General features: G+C 39.5%; 1 protein-coding gene across 3 annotated transcripts in view; it reads left to right on the forward strand.

Annotated features, from left to right (window-relative positions):
* The window catches only part of MAPKAP1 (MAPK associated protein 1), a 122,759-nt gene that overhangs the window by 18,191 nt on the left and 81,293 nt on the right, over positions 1–23,275 (forward strand). For all 3 annotated transcript variants that reach the window (XM_075184815.1, XM_075184814.1, XM_075184813.1), the window contains 3 exons: positions 7,663–7,981; positions 15,170–15,259; positions 17,193–17,341. In XM_075184815.1, coding sequence (XP_075040916.1) covers positions 7,726–7,981; positions 15,170–15,259; positions 17,193–17,341 — 495 coding nt within the window. In that variant the 5' untranslated portion in view covers positions 7,663–7,725. The remainder of the gene's footprint in view (positions 1–7,662; positions 7,982–15,169; positions 15,260–17,192; positions 17,342–23,275) is intronic.

Consider the following 23,275-nt stretch of genomic DNA (forward strand, 5'->3'; position numbering starts at 1 on the left):
AACCTCAAAATTCTTTTTTACTATCACTGCATATCTGCTGCTTTGCATATCTCTTCGTTTTAACGAGCAGTCCCCATAACAGTGTATGGGCACTGCTCAGTATCGCTATTTACTAGCTATTACTATCGCTATTTGAAGCTGGCGTACATTATCATAATTGAAAAGTTTCAGTGCTGTCAGCTCCGAAGAGCAGAGCTGGACAGCACATGTGTGGAGGGATCACATGATCCCTCCCGTCATTCGCAGTGGTTGATAAATGTGCCCTTTAACCTCTGAGCACAGATCGGAATAGGCGCCACGGTGCGGGAGACGGGCTTCACTACAAATAGGTATGCCGACATCAGCCCTTGTTGTATTAATGTTAAAAATAATGCATATAATTAACTGCAGTGTATATGACACCTTTGTGAGGGCAGGACCGCATGTGACAGGGCCGGTGTCAGTATGTGAGGATGGGAATAGCAGGAATGGAAAGATCACAGACTGCATTAGATAGGAGCAGGGTTTATCTCAACAGCGTACGTGCCAATAGTCCCATGTCCTGATTTTTGGGGAGTGAAAGGTATGTGCCATGTCTGAAAGGGAACTTGGTTTTGCCTGAAATGAGTGTGATTTGGGCAAATTATGGGTGCTAATTTCTCCTATTGTCAATTTTGACAGGTATGTAGCAGAAAAGAATAGTTATGTGATGCTCCTGTCAGGTCTATATGAAAATATCACACATTTTCTCTTTATTAGTTTATCTCTGATTGTGAAGGGTTTCGTTAACATATAAGGTCCTGCTGACACGTGTAAGGAGGGCTGATGTGGGAGGTATTAGTCCCAGAACCTGTACCTCATACAAGGGAACCATGTGATGATAATAACACTGTCCCAGTGGATGCATTAATGCAGCTGTAGTATTCTGTGCTAAGCCCTATACTGCACTGATCTAATTGCCAGGAACCACTTTTTCAGCAGCCAGAAGCAGGTTCATTTTTTTTTTTAAGTTTTAAGTAAAACCTTTTGGGGTGTTTATATACATGCTGTGGATAGGGACAGGTAACATCCCATGACATTTATATTGTGTGTGTGGCCAAAGATTCTCTCTCTGACAGATGCAATATATTTAATTTTGGCTTAATTTTACTGTAGGAAACAGTGACATTTTAGTGGAAAATAAAGCTAAGTACAGACTACAGAAAATTTCTCCCAATGCGATATCTTATTTTAAAAACGACTGAAAGTCCCAATCAGCATGCGGATTCATGTGTACACACGTACAAGATTTTACACGATTTGCCCTCAGATCTGTGCTCTTCATCTGTCATAACCATCAGCTGAAAAGATCATGACTCTGTAAACTCTATGGAGATCTGCCTACACTGCTGGATGTGAGTGCAGACACACTGCAGAATTTGCCCAACATCGTTCCATTGTTTATAGAGATTTTTAGTCCAGTTATAAAATCAAATGAAACGATACAATAAAACATGATTGGAGGAGCATACACACTAATGTGATATCGGACCTAACAGTCGTTTATCGTGTGATTGGCACAATAATCGGATGAAAAACCTGTAGTGTGTACCTAGCCTTACACTGTTAACATCTAAATCTTGGGGTAAATGTATCAAGCTGAGAGTTTTCTGGCGGATTTGTAAAAGCAATCCGATTATATTAGTACATTCTACAAAATGACAGCTAGAATCTGATTGGTTGCTATAGACAACATCTCCACTTTTCAAACCCACCGGAAAAATCTCAGCTTGATACATTTACCCCCTGGAGTAAGTAACCCGTTTCTTTTCTTTAACATCATTTTGGAACCTATTCACCTAAACTTTTTAAAAGTCAACGATGGCTACACTTATGCGTCTTAAGTTCTAAGAAACACTTTAATACCCCATTTCTGTGTATTTTTATGAGTTTTCTATATTAACTTAGACTTTAAAACAACTGCCTGATAGGTATATGCAGTTAATCACACAAAAAAAGCATGAAACATTTAGAAAAATGAACTTCTGAAAAATTAGTACTTCTGAAAATTGTACACAAAAGTGCAAACAGTGTTGTGGGTGCGAATGTATGGGTCAGTGTTCATCTAACATTTTAAAGATGAGGGTTGTTGTACCCAACCTAGCTATGTAATAAATAAAAATTTCTATTTTACATGCAAATTTTAATCCCTCTTTTTGACACAAGTGACAGGAGCAAATATATATGGTTAGTATACCTTGATTAAATAATCTACCACTTAAAGCAGTGCATCTATTCTCAATGTAATATCTATTCGGTTTGGTGAGTGCTTAAGGAATGTGCATTGTGCTGTTACCTTCGTCTTGCACAGAAGGAGTTAAACAATTCCTGTCTCTAGCACTCCGTCATCTACCAGGCTGAGAAATGCCAAGGTCTTTTTGACATCTGCTCTCCGATTGATACCGCAGGCTTTGCGGGTAACAGCTGAAAAGGCCCCACAGGTGCCATATAAAGAGGTGACCATGTTGTCATATTTCATTGCAGCATCCTTCTGCAATGCCATAATTACCTAATTAGGTTGTTAATTAGGAAATTAGCATTTTGCCGTATTGATAGAAGGCGGCATGCAAGCTGGGCGCGTTTGTCTACTTTAATTTAGGATTTGTGTGTCTATCATACGTACGTACTAACTTGGGCCATGGGAAAGAAGACACAACGTGGACTGGATCATGAATTAATGATGTGGTGTTTATATTAACTAGGCTTAGTATTACAATATGTGTAGAGAGATGGAGTTTTTAATCCTTTTTTTATTATTATTACAAATTGGGATAAATTCCTATTTTTTTGTCTTACAAATGTGTTTGGTATATAAATTCAGTACAGAATTAAAGGGAAACTACCATCATAATTATATATTTTAAATGTATGATTAAACATCGTCTTTAAAAACGATACCCAAAGCCTAAAATCTAGTATTGCGTAGACTAGTATATTAGCAACACTACTATATAGGAAAGAAGTGTGAGACCATGGCAGTCTTAACGGACAAAAAAAAAAATAGGTACTTGGTATAATCACCAGTGAATGCACTTTTGTTAAGCCATGGTAACCTGAGTCCGCAGCTACATGAGTAAATGGAACAAGATACACCAGAAAGTAGGACTTGTTGGAACACGGTGATTCCAAAGCACACACTGATTCCAGATCAGTAGAACAGAGGAAACCAATATCTACTTGACATTTCTGTTGGAGCTCGTGGGTGCGGTTAATTTGCATTAGTTGATACAGGTGGTGGCAGGCGATATCATTGAGCTTGTGATTTCCACTGCATTTTGAGTTCAAGGGCTTTTTGTTTTAAAGTGTGGAGTAAGATCCAGTAAGGATTTGAATCCAGGAGGGAGTTTAATCTGGTAAGTGGCTAGCAAAAGTTAGTACTTTTGAGTTCATTGTAGGTTATAAGAAGTTAAGTTAGTCATAATAAGATGAGTAGTAGCAGGCTTGAGGATCTCAGTCAATGCATATCTTGTCATATGTATGCACACTTGGAGCAATTATTTATGGGATAGACATTGAGTGTAGTAAGGAGGAGTTTAATAAGAGTCAAGGGGGTTGAGAAGGGGGAAAGGGAAGCATAGCTGATAAGGAAAGGCCCTTTTAAAGCAAAAAGAAATACCTAAGGGAGGCAATAGACTTGCGTGTATGCTTGCAAATGCAAGTAGCCTGACTGGTAAAATGGGGGAGTTAGAACTTGTAGCAATGAATGAGCAGTATGATGATAGGAGAGCTGGTGGGATGATACACATGACTGGGCAGTCAACTTGGAAGGCTATTCTCTCTTCAGGAGGGATAGGGTAAATAAAAGGGGAGGAGGAGTATGTCTTTATATTAAGCCAGAATTAAAACCAAGTATTCAGGAAGTTATTTACGAGAATATTGGTGATAATATAGAGGCATTGTGGATGGAAATATCCAGTGGAGGAAAAAGTTCAGGGAAGTTGCTGATAGGGATATGCTATAAACCGCCAGATTTTAGTATGATTGAGGAAGGATTTTAATTATCCAGGCATTGATTGGAGTATCGAGACCTGCGGCACAGCTAGGGGAAATAGGTTTCTGAGCACGCTAAAATACCATTACATGTCCCAATTAGTAGAGAACTATACTGGACCTAGTAATAACAAATAATGTAGACGTAATATCAAATATTCAAGTAAGGGAACACTTGGGAAACAATGATCATAATATGCAGGGGCAAACGCAGGATTTGTAGAGGGGGGTTTCCACACCACTCCGCCAGTAGGCGTGACCAGCATGCATGGGGGCGTGGCTATAATTGTAGACAGTGCTTGGCTGCTCTCCAACTCTTCCTATCCCTATAACATACATGGGGAATGCTGTGTGCACTACTGTTAGGTGCACGCAGCTCTCCCTTTTCAAGCACAGCCGTGTGAAGCGGGAGCAGGGTCCAGCCACCTCAATTAAACTGCCCCAGGCTTGGAGGGGGGTTTCCAGGCACTAGGAAACACCCCCCCCCCCCCCTCGGTTTGCCTATAATATGGTCTCATCTGAAATTTAGTTTCCAGAAGCAACGGTATATGGGATCAACTAGGACTTTAAACTTTAGAAAGGCAAAGGTTCAGAGAAAGGCGACAAAATTGATAAAGGGTATGAAGTCATTAAGTTACGAGGAAAGGTTAACCAGTTTAGCCATGTTTACTTTAGAAAAGAGGTGTCTAAGAGGGGATATGATTACTGTGTACAAATACATTAAGGGTCAATACAGAGAACTTTCATGGAAACTTCTGGCCCCAAGGACTATACACTGGACACGCGGTCACCCCCTAAGGTTAGAGGAGAGGAAGTTTCACAACCAGCAAAGGAAGGGGTTCTTTACAGTAAGGGCAGTCAAGATATGGAATTCACTGCCAGGGAAGGTTGTGTTGGCAGATTCAATAGATATGTTTAAAAAAGGGTTAGACAAATTTTTAGCGGCAAACTGTATCCAGGGATACGCCCGTTAATTAAATAGATGGATAGTAGTGGGTATAGGGAAAAAATAGGACTGCAATATTGGGTCTGGGGGGATTTTTCCCGATTGAAACAGATTGGTGGTTGCTTAATCTGGATCAATTTCAAATATAAGTGATGGATCGCAGGAGATCCAAAATAGGTTGAACTTGATGGACTGGTGTCTTTTTTAAACCTCATCAACTATATTACTATGTTACTGTGTATTTTATAACAATGATTTAAAAGGCAGTGCCCTATATTTTAAAATAAAAAAAATTATTTCATGAATGTATGAGTGTAAAGAACAAAATAATGGATTCATTTATCCCTGGCTGAAACCGTTTCTGCTTGGGTTGGGTGAATCAGCTTTTCCATCTAAAAACGACTTTTGTGCAGGTTGCTCTGTAAACCCTACCAGTTCTGTTTTTTGTGTCATGCTTCTTGCCAGTCCATGGTAAAATGGAATATTACCTGCAAAGTAGTGAATTTGTCAATAGCGAGCTGTTTTATACAGATGTGTGGTTACCATCACAGCTTTCCTGCACCAGTTTGATGGGAGCCTCACATCGCTGCTCTGCTGTGGGGTCCCTGTTCCATCTACTTTATAAATCTCAGTCTGCGGCTTACTGCTTATTTTCATTGCCCTATTCCCATGGTAACACTGCCCCTGTCACATGCAGCTCTGTCCTCACCAACATAATCACACAAGTAGACCGGTCCCTCCCTCCCACAAGATCAAGAAATACAATCTCCTGAAATACTGTGCTGCTGTTGGCCATCTGGTGAACTTTTTGGATACAAGTTGTTTTCTCCCTGCCCACTTCTTTAATTTCTTATCTATTTTAAGCGGTCATAACACTCTCTCAATAAAGGTAGCATAGAGTATTGCACAGTATCCAATAAAATACATACTTAGTGCACAGTTATAGTATCAGGCAGTGCTGTCCATGTATTTGGATGCAGGTGGCTGCATTTCTGTTATAAGTGTATGTTCATGGGTAAATTACTGTTCACAAATAATGTGGTCTAACAGAGTCTCTGGAGCTTTTTATAAAGCTTGGGTCCACATCAAAAGCTTTGGAGGGTGGGATCCAGCCGGAGGGGCGATCGTTGGACAGCCTCAGCTTAAAGTACTCTAAAGCAGAGTTAAATAATATAAAATATTATACTGCTGTCTATGCAGGGGCCACCTAGTTCGGAATATAATGCAGTTACACGTTGCCCTTGTAGTATGCACATTGTGGCTTTTCTCCTTGTATAATGTAGTGCCGTTCTACCATTAGAAAAATAATGTTTCAGTAGAGCTCTCCTTTAAAAAATCTATTTTTTTAGACCATATTTCCCATTTCATTATATATGGGATAATGTACGCCCTACTGTAAATTATATGGATATTTAAAATTAACTGAACCATTCTGTGTCCATATAAATCAGAATTTACTGATTTCTAAGCAGTGACATCAGAACTCACTATTTATACAGATATTATTTGCAGGAGTTCGTATATTAACATCACTTCTTTATTATAAAATGCTTTTGAAATTGTGTTCTTTTTTCTTTTACTAAAAAGTTGAAACACCTCCGCTTCTTTGCAAAACAGGATTAAATATTTTCTAGATAGCTGCATTGTTTAAACAAATGCAAAAAAAACAACTAAGGGCAAGACTATGTCAGCAGTTTTAATCCGTTGCCCTAGCCTAGTGCATAGGTGAAAATGACATAATGTTAGTTTCCTAATATTGTAAAACATGCAAATACTGCGCAGTCAAACAATTATCTCACATAATTGCAGCATGTAGGAAGCCATTTTTAAGACATTAAACCATACTTTAAAACCTACCCTCCAAGAGATCCCGGAGGGGAGGTCATGTGACGAGCGCACAAGGGGGCGTGGTCCATGGCCCCTCCCCCTGCTATAAAATTCCTAAATTCACAGCATTTCATAGCAGGGGTGGGGCTTGATGACAAAAGTAATCCCGCCTCCATTATGTTTCGGGAGGATGTCTACTCTTCTGGGGGTCCGGGATGACTCCCCGAAATTCGGGAACTTTTCAAAATTACGGGAGAGAAGACAAGTACGCATTATTCTCGCTCAGTTTTGATTGAACTCCGATTACTGTCTTTTCAAACTGAATTGATGCTGATCAGGTAATATTTGTACAGGTCACCTAGGTTACAAGCAACTGTAATACAATTTCCACCAGAAAGTAGTTGATTCCTAAAGTGATGTTTTGTTATAAATGTGGTCAAAACAACTATTATATCTATGTGCATGTGCAATTATTTTTGTTATCCAAAAATATTCCTATAATTTTCTAAGCTGAAGACCTTGATTACTATAAATAGGAGAAATATACGTGCATATGTTGTTGCTTTGTAGGTGTCGCTGTACCTCACACATCGTGCATGGTAGACAGGTGTAGAACACAGCACCCCTCATCTCCTGACCTTGTCTCGTGAGCATTATTACAATACAGTTCTGCTGCATTATCAATACTCATCTTCAGTAAACATTGTTATACAGCATTAGACTGGAAGTGTGGTACTGTTGATATGATACAAAAGTACATTGTCATGAAAACCTATTTAAAAACTGAGACTGCCACTAGAATTCAGTTCACCACAACTATAACACTGCTATATGCTGTTAGATGAAACCAGCCTTGACCTCAGGCTCTGTTTGCTTTCTAGGAATCTTTTGTTATGGATTACTGGATACTGTGGTGAGAAACCCGTGTACCACGGGAGAAGGATATGGCTTTTCTGGACAATCCCTTGATTATTTTGGCCCATATCCGCCAATCCCATGTGACCAGTGATGACACCGGCATGTGTGAGATGGTTCTCATTGACCATGATGTGGACCTAGAGAAACTTTACCCATCGTCGATCTCCGGAGAGAACATCACGCAGCCACAAGGGAATGGAGAGACTCAAGGCTACATATACTCTCAGTCAGTGGATATTACGTCTAGCTGGGATTTTGGTATAAGAAGGCGGTCAAACACAGGTAACAATCAAAAAGTCTTTTGATTAAAATGAGGTTACACCTAAAAATGTTTAGAGATAATTTACCAAAATATTACTGTAAAAAGAGTATGTGTTTTGTACAGTATTCTGTCTGCTTGGTTTATGTTTGTAGTAAAAACGAGCAAATGTTCTGTGATTTTTCTTTATTTAATGTTGCTTGCTGATACTGGTCTTACAAATAGTTTATGTATGTGGTGTTGTTATCGTTGTATGCTTATATACATATGCGGAAGGCAGGAAACAAAAAGGGGGTTTTGCTATAAGTGGACAAACTGTTTAAAGGACAATGAAACCCTAAAATTCAAATTTATAAATTTGAATCATGAAGGTAAAATCTATTAATCAGTGTTAACCTGACATTCCGCTGCAGCTCTGCCAAAGAATACAGTATTACCTCCTACAGAGGCATGGACCAATACTTTTTTTTATTGGGGGTGGGGGGGATTTTACATTGCCCTAGCCCTGCCCATCCTTCAATCAGGTTGATGAGGATGTTACTCAGCCGCTCCGACTGTTTAAAACTGAATCAGAGCAGCCAGACAGGATCCTCTGCCAGACTCTCGGTCACCAGGCAGATGTATGTTGTGTGCTGCTAGGGGGGCGGCCCAGATCGTACCCCCTCAGTTATAGGAATATGTCCTGGAAAAATGTCAGCAGCTTGTTAAAGAGTTGTAAAATGTGCTGCTTTATAACTAAATAAAACTAAGTGAGATTGTATTTCTTAGACAACACTGGCAATTAGCTCAACTGAAATAAAAATGGAAATCTGTACTTCTGAATAATATAATAAAATAATATCTTTTTTTTTTTTAGTGTGCCAACAGGGGTGATGCTTATACTAATGTTTAATCAATATTGTATAAATTGGCCTGGCTCAGCTATAGAAAGAACATTTCCTAATCCTCTGGTACTGAAAGATGCCAGATTTCACTTCATATTGGCACTTCTGTAATGTCCAGTAAATTGTAGGGACACAAGCCGTACCTTGTTTAATTTTTTAAATCCGGACGGTAGGGAGGGACGTTGATATAGTGTATATACCAGGACTTCTAAGACTTGCATCCCCATGGTCATGTGTTCCCCTGACCCACAGGCCAATTCAGTGGACCCTGCACAGAGCTACTGTGAGGCTCCAACCACTGCCTTCTCCCGTTCCCAGCAATTGAATTCCGGCAGCTCAAACAACGATTGAGCCTGCCAACCCACTAGACCACTAGGGTGAGTGACCTTTTAGTTCATCTGCCTTTGAGACCCTCAAAAAAAGTAGTAAATATTTTTACATGCAATACACAAAGGGGTAGATTCAATTTCCCTGCTTTGTTCTTTAGAACAAGTCCCCACTGAGGTGAACAAGGACACAGCCACAACGCCTCTATAGGTCTATTTACATCAGAGAATGGGCTATGATGGAATGTTAGAATAGAATTATTCTAGTAATCATTGGTTTCTATGACAACTGTTCTATTCACAGCTAAACACACATTCTATTCTAACATGGCTAAAATAGTGCATGGAACGGTTCCAGCATGGTGGACTGTGATCAGAAAGAAGCAGTTGTCTTAGAGATGGATGATCATTCGTGTTGTGTCAGACACACACAGCTGCATTTTACAAGTTGTTATATGACAGTTTTTACCACTTTTAATGCTCTCTAGGCTGGTGCTGTGATGTAAATACATCCTAGTCAGGTGGATGTTTAGATGGTGTAAAATTATGGAAGAGTCTGATGGTGCAAGTTGTTTTTTTGTTTTTGTTTTTTTCTCCCTCCCCTTTTCCTTTTTCGAAGAGCAAGTAAAGACACCATTTAAATTAATCTACTGTATAGCAAAGACTGCATATTAATATGCTGAAGAATGCACATTAAATGATGAGCATTTAAAGGGGCACTATGCCAGATTTACTAAACTGCAGGTTTGAAAAAGTGGAGATATTGCCTATAGCAACCAATCAGATTCCAGCTGTCATTCTGTAGAATATACTAAATAGATGATAACTAGAATCTGATTGGTTGTTATAGGCAATAATTTCACTTTTTCAAACCCGCAGATTAGTAAATCTGCCCCCCAGGTGTTTTAACACAGCAACTATTCAGTTCACTGTACTAAAGATGCTGGAGAGGCTTCCTCTGCCTTCAGTGGAGTGGGCAGGTAACTTTACTATTCAACAGAGTTACAGTGGATTCTAGGGTTATCAGTGAGCAATGTATTTTACCTTCATGGTTCATATCGGAACATTTTAATGTTGCAGTTTTGTGGTCATTTTAAGTGAACCTGTCATCTACACACAGTGGAGGCTGCCATTTTTTGGGCTGAACTAACACTCATGTAGACTATCAACTAACTAGGAACCAGTACCTCATGAATATTAGTCTGTAAGTACCTCAGTGATGTCATTGTTTACAAGCAATTAATAGGCTGCATGGGGGTTCAGCCCAGATAATTAATGCCTAAACTGCCTAAGAGGTCCAATCTATGATGCGTTTTACTAGAGTCAAATCACCTTTTTTTACATCGTTCTTCTTTTTGTCCTACATTGGATGTCCCCAGTTTTGAGGTGGCAGGGAAACAGCAATCAGTAGCCAATCAGATCATCGGTATGCTCACAGCAGCACAGATGATTTTTCAGACATAAAGAATGTGGGAAACTGCCCACTTGTGTGACATTTTATCATTTGCTTGGGTAGAATAATCATTTAAACAGTACTTTGCAGTAAAAGAAACATAATGGGTTAATTTCTAGTGGCTTAGCAGCACAGTTTACGCTTTTTATGGAAGTTTCTAGGTGTTCGTATTATCTTGAATTACAGGAATGATAATTCTGTGCTGCATGGTCCGTTCCTCTCAGTCATTGGTTACTTGGTTTCTGTATACAACATTCAGAGTGACCACAGTGTACCGCTATCTATAGCTATTGCAGAAGCACTAGGCACTTCCATATGAGCATACAAAATATTATAGCATCTGAAAGTAATGTTACCAAGGACTTAATTGTTATAAGACAGGGATGTGCAGAGACCTGGAAAAAACTGTTAGTAATTGTCGTGTATGTTACTAATAGCTTACATTCTGCCCTGTAAGGCTCATTGGGGCTGGATCACTTATAGACGACTTATTGTATAAATATATTTCAATTAGTGATGCAGTGCGCCAATGTATATCATTGCAAATCTACTCATTTTTGTATTTGAAATGTATTGATTTCTGATGCGGTAGGCATATGTTGGGGGAAATGTGTTATGAAAAAAGGAAATACCATGCTAATTAAGTCTTTTCGTGTGAGTGACTAGCACATTTTTTTAGTCTGAATACACAGCAGGGGGTTGTAATCTTTTTATCCTGTGTATCCTGTCCTGTTAAAAAGATAGGTGAACTACATTAATAAAGTAACAGCAAGTAATGTAGGAAATTACTGATTGATGTTCATTTTGTTAAGTTTGAATTGCGTTAAATCCAAGTTTAGAGAACATATTACATCTTGATGATAAATATTGACTGTAATATCTCAGACTTTGTGGTGCCAGCTAGGATCAGGGGTCTAGGTTACCCTCTATCCACGTGTGTCAGAAACAGTATATAGAGATCCTTTTTTTACCATGTAATGAAGTATACCATCTGTACTTCTGTATGACCACTAGTACCTCTAACTAGTATGGAAAGGTCCTTATCAAGGCCCGTCAGCAATAAACACTACTTGAAGATTCTACCTGATGCATATTGCCTGCTGAATCATGTGATCAACAGATAAGAGCCTACACTCTAATCCGTTCCCCAGCTGTTCTGTGTTGAACCTAGCCTCTCTGTGTCAACGCTCTGCCCGCTACCCAGCAATCCTGATCCATAATAAGTAGTCAGGAGGTACCAGCCAACCCACAGCAAAGAGTCGCTGCAGAAGCTATACCAGATATCCAGAATTAAGCGGTTCTAGATGCCGATAAGGAGCCTAGTGGTGGCAGCAAGTTCTCCTACAACTATTGCACAGTTGGCATTTGCAGTCTGCAAATGTCTGGTGGCAAGGTGACACCAATAGGAGTAATCAATCACAGTCACGGATGGTGAGAAAGAAACCCAGATAGACGAACATCCTCCCCCCCCCTCCTCCCATATGACCTCCAGTGACTGTAATGACCTTAGTGAGAAACGTATGCCAGACACTTTTGTGTTTGCACTTGCGTCTTGTTTAACGCAAAGTCATGGATATAAGACCTTAGTCTATGCTTAGCATTTGCAGTAGTGAAGACCTATAAGGGATCTACTGTGACCCTTCAGGGTCCCCACTGGTTTTGGGAAGAGTAAAATAAAAATGGTTTACAGAGCTTGTGTCCAAACAAGTAAGGTTTGCAAACTTGTACCCCTGAACTTGGGAAAACAAAATTACATTTTAGGGTTAATTTTGTGGGGTTGTGCTAATTGATGAAAAGCACACCAGGACGGAGTCTTGGAAAAGTCCATTGGGTTTAGCATTTCTTTTTGCCATTTTCTTGAAATGAAATGCCCATAAATGAAAGATGAGAAGGTGCCATCTATGCCCTAAGGGAATAGAAAATTTGGATCAAGCTGTTGCATTTAAAAACACAATCAATCGATCCGGTTATTGCGGTCATGAAAGTATAAAAACCCCTCCAATGAAGAAGGGGTTAATGCCGCAATAACCTGTCACTGTTTTATTGATTTGCGCGCTTTGCTATTTCTTGTCATTTACATTGAACCTCTCATCACCAGTTCTTCCTTTTGCCATCTTTCTAGTTCAGCTGTTGTAATGTCTTATTGTGACTGGCAGTAGCGCGGGGCTGTCAGCAATGTAAAGAGTTGAATAACGATCAATTATAATAAATGATTTCTGGCGGATTATATAGATTTTTTTCTATTTACAGCTGCATCTAAAATAATGTGACAGGTTCAATTAAATTTTTAATATACTGTACTTTATAATTACAACAGCAACAAAAACACCCTCATGCTCAGCTTTTAGTTAATGCACATTATTTTGTACACTATACTTGTAGGGGATTGCCTTTGTTGTACTGTTTTGTTCTCAATGGACCTTTATGCTTAACTTGTTGCACTAGTTCAGGTGTGGTGGGGACTTTCTTACAAGGATCTCTGCTTTGTACACAACACCCTGTGTCAGAGTGTTGTTGAACGTCATCCTATCAGATGTTTTGAATACAGCAAATGGCACCAGGCAAAGTTGCCTATTGTCACCACTAATTTTTACCATGGTTACCAAGCCCCTGGCAGCACATATACGGCTTTCTCCAGATGTCAAGGGGTTGGTGGTTGGCAAGCAAGGATACAAAATATCATGGTTTGCCAATGATATTCTATTGACTCTTACACCTCACTACTTAATTTGCATAAAATGCTAAAGACCTATTGCTCAATTGATGGCTTTGCGATTAGCTGAGCAGCCCCATTGAAAACAATTGGCCTGGCGGCAAAACAAGGAAATGCTGTTACTTAAATGTTCCAGCATGCCTTGGCTGGCAGGGAATGCTGGCACTTGTGGTTCCTCAAGTTCTGGCAACTGCTGGGAGCAAGTATCTGCTCAACCAATCACAAGTTGCTAGTATTGCTTTAGCTTGGCTGAGTTTCTCCCCTTCATTTCTATAATCAGTCCATTTCAATGGGCTTTCTGCATCCACTGAAAATGCATTGTCTCTTCAAATGAATGGGAAAATCTGTGATTTTACTCAGCAGGATATAGTTGTTCAAATTTGCTTGAATTTAAAATATGTAGAATTATAATTGATTGTAGAGTGTTGGGAATAAAGTAATTACTTATGGCTTGTAGTTTCATAATAGTATTTCATTTTTTTTTTCACTTTTCCAAAAAATAAAAGGTAAAAATGTTTATTTGTTTAATAGAGCATTTCCCATTCATTTCGATTGCAACGCATTTTCTGTGAGCTTTCTGTTCCAACTGAAATACATTGTCCATTGAAATGACTATTACTGCTTAAACTGGGGAGATTTTGAAAATAAATCTGCATATAGTTTGGAATGCAAAGGGACAATATATAAATATGGAAGAGACACATAGCCAAGCTACCAGGATGTCAGACTATCATGGAAAGAGAGCTTTGTGAGATTTTAAACATAGCATCACTTAAATTTTGAGTTCCCTACTTTGTAGCCAGCACAAGTATTGTTGAATATGCCTGTACAAAAGAAACTATTTTTTACGGCAATAGCCTCCTTTAATATGATGCTTAATCAACAAAGGAATTTTGTGCATAATTTGGATATATGTCTTAACACACAAATATTGTTGGTTGGTCTCAATGTTACATTTTCTCTCAATGTATAAATATATTCCCACTACTGAAGCTTTTTCAGGATGAAGTAAATACCAAATTAACCATTTAATTCTTTGAAAATTCTTCTCGGGTAGTTAAAGGGTTTGTTTGGAATTATTTGCACTGAGTCCCAGGCAATCCTTCAGTATGTTGCTTTGCATCTTTAAGAAGAAAATGTGTCAAATAAAAATATCCTCTTTAATATCTGGCTTCCCCTACACATTTGACTAATGTTGCTGCGGATACAAATCACCCCCTTTATTACCTATAAACTGTTCCGTCCTACCATAGAAAAACGCTGCTAATTTATATAGCCATGACATTTTATAATTTTTCCTGATTTCCAGATAAAGGATTTTACATTTAAAACTTTAATAGTTGAGCCGAGTTCATTTATCTTTAATTTTTGAAACGGGGGCACGTAATTCATATCTGTAATTTTATGCACACTCTGTAACATTCACGGGACTTCATTTGTACATTAAAATTCCTTTAAGACCGTTATTAATGATTTATATAACGAACTGTCCTATTAATCAAGCGAGTTTTCACATTTTACGATTCCCTTCTATGTTAATACTATCTTTATGGTCTGTATTAATGTTTTATGTCCCCTAATTTCAATTATAAATCAAGAACATTTTCCTGTTTTTGTTGGTATTTTCTGAACTTTGTGTCAGCTTTAAAAATTTTATGCCCTCTCCTCTCCCTTTCCGAAATGCACCCCGTCCCCCCCTCCCCTCCTGCCAATGCTCACCATCTTTCTGTGCATGCATTATGAAATATTCATGAAATCGGAATTGTGATTTCTTCGCTCGGGAAAGTTTCATTGACAAAGTAATTCTGTCTCTCTCCCCTCTTTCTGTTTTCAAGCTCAGAAACTAGAGCGCCTTCGTAAGGAGAGACAGAACCAGATCAAATGTAAGAACGTGCAGTGGAAAGACCGGAATACAAGCCATTCAGGTAACATGTTCTTTAATGACATGAGATCAGCCGTGTTTAGGCAGCCAGGAACCTTTGCTCAGTCCATAAGAGTCGCCCTAAGTTTCCCTTTGGATGCCAGGTACAGCGCCCCAGTTACATAGATAGCAGAGTTAATGCAAACAGACCTAACTCCGATAGAATTCTTAACTGTAGAAAAATCAGCATCTTAAATTTAAGATCTCCAGTAACACAAAACAGGACCGTGTTGGGAAAACTGGGACATATATTTAATAATGTGTTAAATGACTTGCTTAGATCACGTACCCCCTGATAAGTTAGGCACCTCTTTGTCAGAAAGTAGTTTTGTATTCAACTCTGTGAAGCTGCCAGCCTCCGTCTGCTTTACAACGTATGGAAAGATCATCATCATCATTTATTTATATAGCGCCAGCAAATTCCGTAGCGCTTTACAATTGGGAACAAACATTTATAAGACAATACTGGGTAATACATACAGACAGAGAGGTAAGAGGACCCTGCTCGCAAGCTTACAATCTATGGGACAATGGGAGTTTGAAACATAAGGGCACATGCTACATCATGTTGCACATTGGACACGCTATCGGTCACACAGCAATGTGTGATCGGTCACACAGCAATGTTGGTCAAAGTTGATGGTTTAGTTGTATTTTCTGTAAATGTTCCTGAATAGTGTATCTGCCCCCATTTGTGGTTTAAGGTGGTGCCCCCTAGGTTTAAAATGCTTGGTTGGCAGTGCAACAAAATTTGTTTTTATATTAAAGCAGCCACTTGGGTAAATGTGCACTTTTTAATCTTCATTGCCCAATTTGCAAAATCTTAAAACCGTGTCCAGCTTTAAAGCACATTGTGCAGCATAATATTCCATTGGCAGCATAACAAACCCCAGTTAGTGGGATGTCCACCCTTTCACCTGCCCAGATTCCAGGATTTTCTGAAGACTTAAGAGCTCATTAATTTGGTTCAAATGGCTGAATTGTACTATAGGAGTTAGCAGCAGATAATACCTAAGCTTCCCATAGTCTAACTTCCACTAGACTGATGAAAGACGATATCTGATTGGTCACCACAAATGTGTTAATTGAGCCTTAATGTTAGATAATTTTTAATCTCCGTTGTAGTGCCTCCTAGTGGATATTGAGTGCATCTTCTTTTGCAACACTCCCATGTCATAAAGGGCATAAAGTGCTAGATATTATCTCAAGAACCATTGTTCAAATACAAGACCTATAGATTTTGCTAGTGAGGAAGCAAAACAGGAAAAATACATACGCGCAGCCAGGGGCGTAACTAGACTTTTTTTTTTTTTTGTATGGGGGCCCACATTAACTACCAAAGGGTGAAAAAACACATATGCACAAGAGACTTTGACAGGGGAGGATAGCTGCGTCCAGTTTAAGACCCATAGTGACTGCACCCAGCACTACTGTGTTCATTACACCTTTGTGTGCAACACTTCCAACTTCGCTTTGCCAGCTTGTTTCTTCCCAGTTGTTGTTGAACAATTCCTAGCATGCTCTGCTAGAGGTAGGTGTGTACTTACAGCTTCTCCTGCCCGAGGCAAAGCTTCATGCGTAGGCCCTAATGTATTAATTATGTACTGTGCATTGCTGTACGGCCAAATAATCCCAAACCATAGGTTGGTAGAACATGCAGGTTATTTTAATGACTCAATACGTAGCTGTGTGCCAGCCTTTTGGCACCTGGTCTATACCAATCATGGGGTGCGATCATGATGATTGGTGAGAGGTGTCCTGGATTGGTAAAGGAAGCCTAGTGGGCATTTCTGAAAGTGTGATCTGCTACGTACAGGTCATGTTTTTTAGTATACTTGTCACATATGAAGTGTTTTCTTCCTATTACTTTTACTGATTGTAGAATAAAAGCGAGTTCATTTCTAATCTTTATGTGGAATCATTTTATTTCTTTGCAGCTGAGGAACTGAGTTCGCTGTTTGAAAAAAAAAACTTCAAGGAAAGAGCGCCCCAGAGCGGGAAGCCGTCCATACTGTCTGTGCGCCTGGAGCAGTGCCCGCTGCAGCTTAACAACCCCTTCAATGAATACTCCAAGTTTGATGGCAAGGTAAGGCACACATACCTCTGCTTTGTGCATAGTAGGTCCTCTATTAAAGATTCGATTTGAAGTGTGTTTTAAAATACAATTACTTGTTTAAGTGTGCTAAAATTTCACATCTATTTGCTGCTTAGCTATGCATAAATTTGCATATATTACCATTAGGGAAATAGCCTCTCGTGAGCCAGACAGTATGGTACTTACCCCCCTACGTTCTACTGATTGTTCCTTCGGTGGTACAGGTTCTAGCATTGGAACTGTCAGTCAGATACTACGAAGAGTGTCGTGAAAACTCACTGGGCCTTATATACAGTGAGAAGCAAAGTAGAATAAGGAGCAAATGTGCCCTTGGCAAAATCAAGTTGCACTGCAGAGGGGAAGGGGGGTAAAATGTGTGGGCAGATTTAGACTTTTGGACAGGGCGTGTCATAGCTCAACTCTAAATTGCTGCATGAACCTAAAAAATATTTGTGTGCTACATGCAAAAGCAGCCAGCACATTTTCCCTGCATACAAAAAAAAAATAAAAAAATGTGTTTGCACCCCTTGCATTGCAACATGGTTTGTCCAGGAGCAGATTTACTCCTTTTTCTTTTTTTGCTTTGCTCCTAACTCTAATTTAGGCCCATTATATCCTGTGAGGCAGTACGCTAGTTGTATTTACAAAACACACTTCATTCACATTTTAAGATTATATTGAAGATTGACATCTCCTTCTATATCTAACAATGGAATCAAAATGCAGCAGTCTTATTCATGATTGTTGGTGTTACTGGGAAAAGCTGCGGTCGTCTTTTAACCATAACGGACCCCTGTGATGTCGTAAAAGATTCAGCTACAAGACTGAAGTGTCAGAATGGGCAGATCTTGTCTAACTTGGTTACCCACATGAGTGGCCAAAATGGACAGTGATCTCCTTGTTTGGCCCTTTGGTTGAGCCGCAGGGTCGCTATGTGTGTCGCCATATTAAATCATTTGCAGGGATGTAACCAATGTTGGGATAGTGATATAAAAATAGACAATGTGTTATTTTGTAGTTTCTGCTTTCCTGAACACATGGGGGTAAATGTATCATACTCCGGTTTCTTCAACTCGCGGGAGTTCGGCGAGATGACAGGTAAAAGTTAAAGCAGCGCTGCCTTGTAGAGGGAAACTTGCCTTTACAAGGCAGCGCCGCTTTAAATTTTAGCTGTCATCTCGCCAAACTCCCGCGAGTTGAAGAAACCGGAGTATGATACATTTACCCCATAGTGTTCTACACCCATTTGGGCAGCTTTTAGGAAAGCAGTAGATCGCTTTACTTGGGATATTTTGTTAATGCTCCAAAATTGCAAAATGCTCCATATCTGTGTCCTGTTAGATTGGCTCTTCTTTGTGGGTAAATGCGATTTATTTGTATTTTAGTTGTATTTGTCAGTTAAACCCCATACTTTGTATAGTAGAGGTGTCAAAGAGCAGCATTTTCACAGCTGATCAGCTCTGGTGTGGCAGGGGAAATGCGTTCCCCATTCACTCTAATATTACACTGAGATAACATATCATCACAAACGCCGAGGTCAGACTGCGCTCTATATTAGCTGACTGACAATGTCAAAGATCAGACTTGTGAATGCAGCACAAAACGAAAGTATCTTAAGTCTTCTCTGTCTTCGCTGTGTACCTTATGAGGATGGCAGCTCACATGTAAGTGGCACCAGTATGGCACCACACCATGCAGGGGCAATGAAAGGCAGGTCTTTTCTTTAATCGTAAAATCTGCACACACAGATAATAAAGTCCTGTAATTGCTAAGTGTTTTCTTTATGTAGAGAAAATTGGCTAATTATATGTCCACTTTAAGTGTAGACGATGAGTTCTCTCTATATCTCACCTTTCCAAATCACGTCTCCGGATGCTCTAGAGTAGAATTACTAAGAAACAATTTTTACCGTGTCTTTCAATTTGATACAATGTTGGCTGAAGTATCTGAAGACTGTGCAACTTCATGCAACTGTAGCAGCTAGGAACCTTTTGTGCCATGTGATTTTCTTTTCTCGATCATTAACTTTTAAAAAGGTAGCTATTGCAAAACTCTTTTGAAAATAAAGTCTAGGGGGTATATTTACTATACTCTGGGTTTGAAAAAGTGGAGCTGTTGCCTGTAGCAACCAATCAGATTCTAGTTATTTATTTAGTACATTCTACACAATGACAGCTAGAATCTTGATTGGTTGCTATAGGCAACATCTCCACTTTTTCAAACCCGCAGTTTAGTAAATATACCCCTAAGGCTCTACACATAATTATAAATTGATTTGTTAAAATGTCCTTCATTATATTCATAGTACTGTATCATTTACACCCCACTGATGTCCTTTTAATTGCTGTCTGTACAGAGAGTTTTAGCAGTCTCAAACTTAACTCATAAACAGCAATAGCAAGAGTGGCAGCATCAAAGTGGTGCACTCAGAGAGAAAGCTTACAGATCTGTGGTTAAAGTTTCCGTGACAAATAAGTGGTAACAAACATTTTATTTTCTAAAGAGCGATGTTTGTCCATTTTGCAACAACTCTTCCTCTTTAGATACTGCCTCACTACCACGTAACAATTTGGTTGTGGTCCTCACCATTATCTAATAATTGACACTTGACTGCTTGGTTTGAATGATAGGGAAGATATAAAAAAAGACAATGTGTTATTTTGTAGTTTGTAATGTCTCAGTGCTGTTGGACTGGAGCTATTCTAGGGATTCATACTGCTATAGATGAGACTGCAGAAATGAATGTCTATCTACTGGTATCGTGACCATCCAATCAGCTGCCACATTATATTCAAACCTCCTGTTGATGTGACCTGCTTCACAAACCACTCCAGGGGTGTATATACCTCCGATTTCAGCAAGTCGCCGGAAATCGTCTACTTTGCAGGGAAAATTTAAAGCGGCAATGGCTTGTTAATGGCAAACTTGCCTTTACAAGCCATAGCCGCTTTAAATTTCCCTGCAAATTTACTGATTTCCGGTGACTTGCAGAATCTGGAGGTTCATACATTTACCCCCAGGACTGAAACTTGTCTACTCCCTCACCTTGCAAACAGTGCAGTCCAGCACTGATGGTCGGGTAACGTAGTGGTCCCAGGAGCGGGACAACCATTGAATTGGTACATGGGCATAGCTGGACTGACAAGTGGTGTAGTTGTCCGAGACTGGGCACTACCTGTCATCGCTATCTCCAGGGATACTGTATTGTCAGCTTTTGGTCCACAAAAGTTCGTCGGGCCAGGTTTAGAAGTGTCCGCTGAATTGTGAGCTGTGTTATTGGACTGTTGTATAAATCTGATCAATTCAAATTGTCTAAAAACTTTGAATGAAGCTGAATGGAAAAGATGTTAGGCAGAATCAGCCGTAAAGGATTGACCTCCAGATATACCTTTTTATCCCCGCCACTCATTGCAGCACAGGGTTAATCCTGTCCCGTCTTCCAAGGGACCCTCGTAAGACCCAGCCGGTTCATCAGCTCAAACATCCCCACGCCTGCGAGCATGGTCGATGGCATAATTCATGAGCGCTAATTACTCAGCTGTTAATTTTCATAAGTGTTGATTGTAGCAGTTCCTTAAATTAAGACTCCTTTTAAAGGGTACCTTGGGAAATATTTTATCAGGGCCCGGAGTGCAAATGAATATGAATATGGCTCCAATTAACACTCGCTGGTTAATGGCTTTTAGCAGCATTTTGGGATGTGCGGTCCTTAAATACCATTTTTTGCCTGCTGCTCTTACTTTGAGCACCATTCAGATAATTAGGGATTCGCAGAGCCATTTAAAAGGAACTCGAACAAGACATTGCTATTAACGCTGCAGTCTCCACTGCTCTTTGTGGCTGCCGTGCCCCCTCTGCACGATCTTCATTAAATTCATAATAAGTGGCAGCCCCCTCTTAAGAAACTGGATGTCAAGCTTTAACCCTGTGGCTGCCATAAAAGGGGCAGCAGGGGATCTTTTGAGCTCCAGGATAAAACCTTATTGATTATGAATATGTGAATTTAATGTGATAGCAGCAAAAATGCTTGATAAGTGACATGACCATGCTTGGTTCCCCCCATTTCTCCTAACTAATCATTTCAAACTGTCTCTTTTCCCACACATGTCATTGTAGTCTATTCTTGGTCATGTCTTCTACATTTTTCCAGATAGCTTTACATTGGTATAGCGCCAACATATTCTGTAGAGCTGTAATGTAAGGGTTCCGGTGATACATAGGAATGAAAGGTAAGCATGGCCACCTGTCACATATGTGACAGGAAAGCCATATCCCTATTCACTTCTGTGAGGGTTATTTACTGTGTTTAAAGGTACAAGAATACACTAAAACCATAGCGACCAATCAGACGTTTGCTTCCTTTGTCTTGCACTAGACAGATATAAGCTACTTGCGAATTAGTTGCTTTGTCCTTAGTGCAGCTGTGATAAAACGAGGTATTAATATCGCCTCCACCAGTCTATGCCTCGTTTATCACAAAGTATGGACTATAAAAATGTATACTTTTTCTAGCCCTCTGGTTCCACATGTTTGTCAATCATATTTAAACTTGTATATATTGTATTTTTTTAATAGATGAAAGTATTCTCTCTGGATTGTGTTCTCTCCTGTTTAAACAAACTCTGCTGTATAACCATAGAACAATAATTGTCTCTATTTGTATCAAGTGCAAATCATCTGCTGTCTGTGAAAAGGTAACACAGAAAAGGACCAATCAGGCAGGTCCTGAAACTCACGAGAAGGTCATTTCTACCTTTAAAAGACAGCTCCCCAAAACAGCAAATTGGCATTCTCTACCCAGTGATAGCTGAAGTCAGGCTGGTGTTGAGGCTTTGGTCTCTGCCAGGTGACTAGGAAGAGACAAACGGTACATTTGGAGTACTGCACGTCATTACCGTTAGTACGGTAATTTAAAAGCTGACTTTTCCTCGCAAATCCGCATCGAAATTACCGTACGAACGGTAAGAATTCACGTCCCACGTTGTTTTTTAGAACAACGCAGGGAACTAAATTCCCCCCTTCATATACTAAGGAAAAAAGTGCTATTTTCTGTGATGATTTATCCTACATAGGTTAAATCCTGAATTATGAGCCAATCTGCAAGACCAGACTTCTGCCCTTGGCTGCAGTGAATAAGCACGCTTAGTGCCTTTCTGCCTAATATTCCCTACTTCACAGCTTGGCTACAACACCAGGTGTTTGGCACCAGAACCAGTTACACAAAGCAAAAGTCAGATTAAGAAGTTTATATAAAACTGATTACTGGTCTTCTAGATTCAGCATGCCAATAGCTGCTGATATCATGCCCAGTAAAGCAGAAAACATACGGTAATGTCTGCTGTTTATTACATCATATAGACTCCATGTGAGCCGCATGGAGCAGTGATTGACAGCCCTCCTTCCAAACACGTTCTGCAGCAACAGCGGTTCTCTAACTCCACACATCAGCAGTTTCCCACATGTCAGGCAGGGCAGATTTACATCCCATTCTCCATTGATGTTTCTGTATTTAATTTAGCACACAATGGTATCCTTACTAGGCTGTAATTGTTACAGCTGAACAGTGACTCTGTGTTGTGTGATTTGTTATATGTGATTATCTTTCAGAGATGTGGAACATTTTGTAGTAGGCAAGTTTGCATTTTGTTTTCTAAACGATTAGTTTACTTCTGCTTTGTACTGTTATTGTGCCCAAATTGTACATATTTCTATGGTGAAACTGCCTCTGTCCCTGACTGCGCTAGATGTGTTTCTACACATATAGAACTGAAGAACTTAAAACATGAAATGAATGGAGAAATAGAAATTCAGATTCATAAAAAAACATAGAAATATTTGTGCAGAGTTGGATTTACGTGATAGTGGGTGAAGGGGATGAGCGATAGCTAATTTTAGAGTATTAAGGTTGAGATTATTGTTGTTGTT

The sequence above is a fragment of the Mixophyes fleayi genome, chromosome 9 (genome assembly GCF_038048845.1).
Source record: "Mixophyes fleayi isolate aMixFle1 chromosome 9, aMixFle1.hap1, whole genome shotgun sequence".
NCBI classification, from domain to species: Eukaryota; Metazoa; Chordata; class Amphibia; order Anura; family Limnodynastidae; genus Mixophyes; species Mixophyes fleayi.